This window comes from Octodon degus, unplaced genomic scaffold (genome assembly GCF_000260255.1).
Source record: "Octodon degus isolate 3935 unplaced genomic scaffold, OctDeg1.0 scaffold00140, whole genome shotgun sequence".
In the NCBI taxonomy this organism is placed as follows: domain Eukaryota; kingdom Metazoa; phylum Chordata; class Mammalia; order Rodentia; family Octodontidae; genus Octodon; species Octodon degus.
Genome location: NW_004524716.1, coordinates 5,678,195 through 5,682,150, shown reverse-complemented (window position 1 = coordinate 5,682,150; position 3,956 = coordinate 5,678,195). Strand labels below are relative to the sequence as shown.

The 3,956-nt window shown below is 36.5% G+C and overlaps 1 protein-coding gene across 1 annotated transcript in view; it reads right to left on the bottom strand.

Annotated features, from left to right (window-relative positions):
* The window catches only part of St7l (suppression of tumorigenicity 7 like), an 89,839-nt gene that overhangs the window by 2,322 nt on the left and 83,561 nt on the right, over positions 1-3,956 (bottom strand). Inside the window, exon 13 of the mRNA XM_023701753.1 lies at positions 3,091-3,183. Within this exon, the coding sequence (XP_023557521.1) occupies positions 3,091-3,183 (93 nt within the window). The remainder of the gene's footprint in view (positions 1-3,090; positions 3,184-3,956) is intronic.

Genomic DNA, 3,956 nt, shown 5'->3' with positions numbered 1-3,956 from the left:
TGCGAGGGGCGCTCAGGATGCCTTCAGGGCAGGTCTGGCTTGGCTTGAGGATGAGGGGATCGAACACCAGAATTCTGAGCCTGACTGCTTTGTTTCAGCAGGCACTTAAACACCAGAGCTAATGGGCAGGCCCCTGAAACAGGAATTTTTTAAAGTTACAAACACTGGCCAGGGAAATGGCTCAGTAGAATAAGTGCTTCCCTGGGGTCTGGGTTTAATCCCTGGTTCTGCCAAAAAAAAAAAAAAAAAAAAGTTACAAACATCACTATTCAGTTATAAACTACAGCTACTCAGGAGGCTGAGACAGGACAATTATAAATTCAAGGCTAGCAGGGATAATGTAGGCTCTTTCAAGAAAGCTAAAGAAAAGAGAGAGAGACAGAGAGATGTAGAGAGAGAGAGACAGAGAGACAGAGAGAGAGAGACAGACTGACTGACTGACTGACTGACTGACTGACTGACTGACTTGGTTTGGAAACTGTAGGCAACACTGTGCTTTCAGCAGCCAAATAGCCCTCAATCCCTTTTGTTCTGTTCCTTAGCTATTAAAGACAAATTTCATGTAGCAAATGAAAAGAAACAAAGCTTGGTATTTCAGAAGGCAGGAAGTAAAACAGAAAAATTTATAATGTTTAGTATTGTAAATACTGTTTAGTATTTTATGGTTTATAAAGCACTCATTTGAGATTTTTTTTTTTTTTTTTTTTTTGGTAACCCTAGGAGATAGATGGCATTATCCCTGTTTTATATGGCAGAAAACTACATAGCTTTAGTATGAAAATTTTCTTAAATATGAGATTCTTATACTGTAGGAGAGACCCAATTATTTCTTTCTGGATTGTTTTCTGTAGATTCATTTGTCAGTCAATGTTTGGCTAATATATAAATATATAAATATAATGAATGACTGACTAGTACAGAAACATTCCCTTGGAACACAAGTTCAAGTTTCATCACCAGTTTGTAGAGAAAAATTTATCAGGAAGCATAACAGACAACTAAATAGCTATGTGAACTAGGAGAATAGTTTAAGTCTGAATTTAGGAGGTCCATAAGCAAATTCCACAATGCTGTGAGGCATATCAAGGTTGAAGGATTTAAAAACAAAAAAATAATTAAGTACTGCTGGGTATTAGAATCCTACATTATTAAATATTTGTTCATTGTACCATAGGCAGACACAGGAAAAATATTCTAAGAACACACAATCAAACAAAGTCCTCTAGTTAGAATTGATAAAGCCTTACCAAAAAAAAACCCCTATCTGGTCTTGTAGCATGTGCTTCTGCTATATGAAAATTACTTTTAGTTTATTCATATTAATATGTAAAGTTGGTCTTAGGTAACTTTTGTACTAATTACAAATGGGGCATTATTTTAGTCTAAATGTATTAATCTAAGAGACTTCTGCATATTGATATTCTATAATTAAAGATCCACTGGGGCAGGGGAGACGGCTCAGTAGGATAATAGCTTGACTGGCAAACACAAGGATCTGAGTTCAATCCCCGGTTCTGCCAAAAAAAAAAAAAAAAAAAAAAGATCCACTGCTTTGTTTTAAAATCTTTTTCTTTTTTAAATGGAAAAATAATGACAAGAACAAATACTACCAACTTCACCCTAGAAAGGAAAATGAAATTTCTCTCACTAATGATCTCCTAACTGCCAAAGTCAATAGATTCTGCTCAGTAACTGCCTTCTTAGATACTCCTCCTCACTTGGAAATTTCTTCCTCCTTTTAGTTTCTAGAATATCTAGTTCTGGCTCTTGTGCTATGCTATCTGACCACTCCTTCAATAAATCTTCAACTGTTTTCCTGCCATCAATTCCTTAGACGTTTTTGTGCCATCATGGCTCTGTCCTTAGCTCAGTTCTTATACTACACAATTTTTCTTCATTATCTCACTTTTGTCTAAAATAACAACTTCTTCCTCCTTTTTTCTCCCCCCCCTTTGCTTCCCTCGTTCTCTTCCTTTTACTTTTTTTCACAGACTATTTTCCCATGTTGCTCAGGTTAGACTCAAACTCACAATCAGTTTGCGAGTATTTTCCCGGCGATGTTTGTATTTATAAGGACTACTGTTCTACAGATTCCTTGTATCTCTGTCTGCTTTGGGTATCAGGACAATATATGCCTCACCAAAAGTCAGGGATTAATCTCTGTTCCTTTATTTTCTGAGAGTTTGTGAGAGGTGATTATTATTTCTCTTATAAATGTCTGTAAGATTGCTGCTTTTAGAATTTTTTTTTTTTTTTTTTTTTTTTTGGGGGGGGGGGTGGTACCAGCGATCAAACTCAGGACCTTACACTTGCCAGGCAGGCAAGCCACTGAATTATCTCCCTGGGGCCTATTTTTAGTATCTTTAATCTTTGTAGTTTTCCTTACCTCTAATATAAGATTTTACCCAACAATACTTTAAAATGAATTATAACCTAGAAATGGCCATAAAAGTATTCACGAAGTCCCCAAAGGATCTTATTTCTTCCCTTTTTTGGTGGTACTCAAGATAGAATACAGAGCCTTTGTACTGAGCTATACTCCCACAGCATTTTTTAATTATTTGAGATAGGGTATCACTAAGTTGCTAAATTGTTCAGGCTGGGATTGAAAGTGTGCACTACCATGCTGTATTTTCTTATGGAAAAATACATAACTCCAGGGTTCTTAAAATGAAGACTATGGGAAATACTATTGTTTGATTATGGTCTGTGACTCCCTCAAAGGTTCCAGAGTTAGGAATTTGGTCCCAAATGGGCAGAGCCTGCTGGGAGGTCCAGGACTAGGAGTGTGCCCTTGGAGGGGACTATGGGAAACGTTTCTTTTTCCAGATGGAGATATAATCATTGGCTTATCCTTGCACATGCTCCTGCCCTTGCTACCCACTTGTGGGCAGACATCCAGGGATAGCCCTTACTACAAAGCTGCACTATGCCATCTGTATGCAGAACTTCCAAAACTGTGTGCTAAATAAATCTTTCTTCATAGGTAGCCTATATCAGATATGTTGTTTTAGTAATAAAAATGTGACTAATACAGAAAACAATCTAACAATTACTTATAAGTTTAAGAAAAATGAAATATTTACTTACTAGGTAACAGCTCTCTGTCAGCAGTTTCTGTGCAGCTGGGATAAGGGTAAAATAGATGTCCCTTCTCTAATGGGTATGGAATCATTCTAAAAGCTGAGAAAAAAATACATATGTTGACAATCAATTTTATCTCATTTGCTATCCTATGCTATAGATCTAAACTATTTTGGAAATATATTTTTACAAAATTATCACATAGTATTTTATTTTCTTAGACATTTTAGATGAAAGAAAGTAAGCAAAATAAGGGGAAAATAAGATTTATTTATACAACAGTCAATGGTTTAATTTAACTAGACCAAAACTAAAGGCACTGATAAGTAGTAAGATTTACTGGATTACTCAATGCCTCAGTATCCTTACTGTAGTCATACATAGACTTTACATTTATAAACTTTGCTTCTTAAAGAAATCTTCGTAAGATTGTTATATCCTTAACTTCTGGGAACCTTTTAAGAAGAGTCCCAGGGCCAGGGAGATAGCTCAGTAGAATAAGCACTTGCCTGGCAAGCGCAAGGCCTGAGTTCAATCCCTGGTTCTGCAAAAAAAAAAGAGTACCAAATGGCTCCTAAATTCACACATGAAGTTCACTAAACATTCTCTGCACAGAGGTTAATCTACCTTAGGATTCACCAAAAGGAAATTCTTTAGCTAGATCTGACCCACTATCTGTTTTTGTAAATAAAAATTTATTGGAACACAGCCATGCTGTTCATTTATACACTGTCTAAAGGTCACTTTCATTAGGTGTGGTGGCCCTGGCTGCAATCCCGGCACACAGGAGGATTTTGAGGGCAGCCTGGGCTACACAGTGAATTAAATGCCAGTTTGGGTAACGTAGTGAGACCTATCTGATTATTATTATC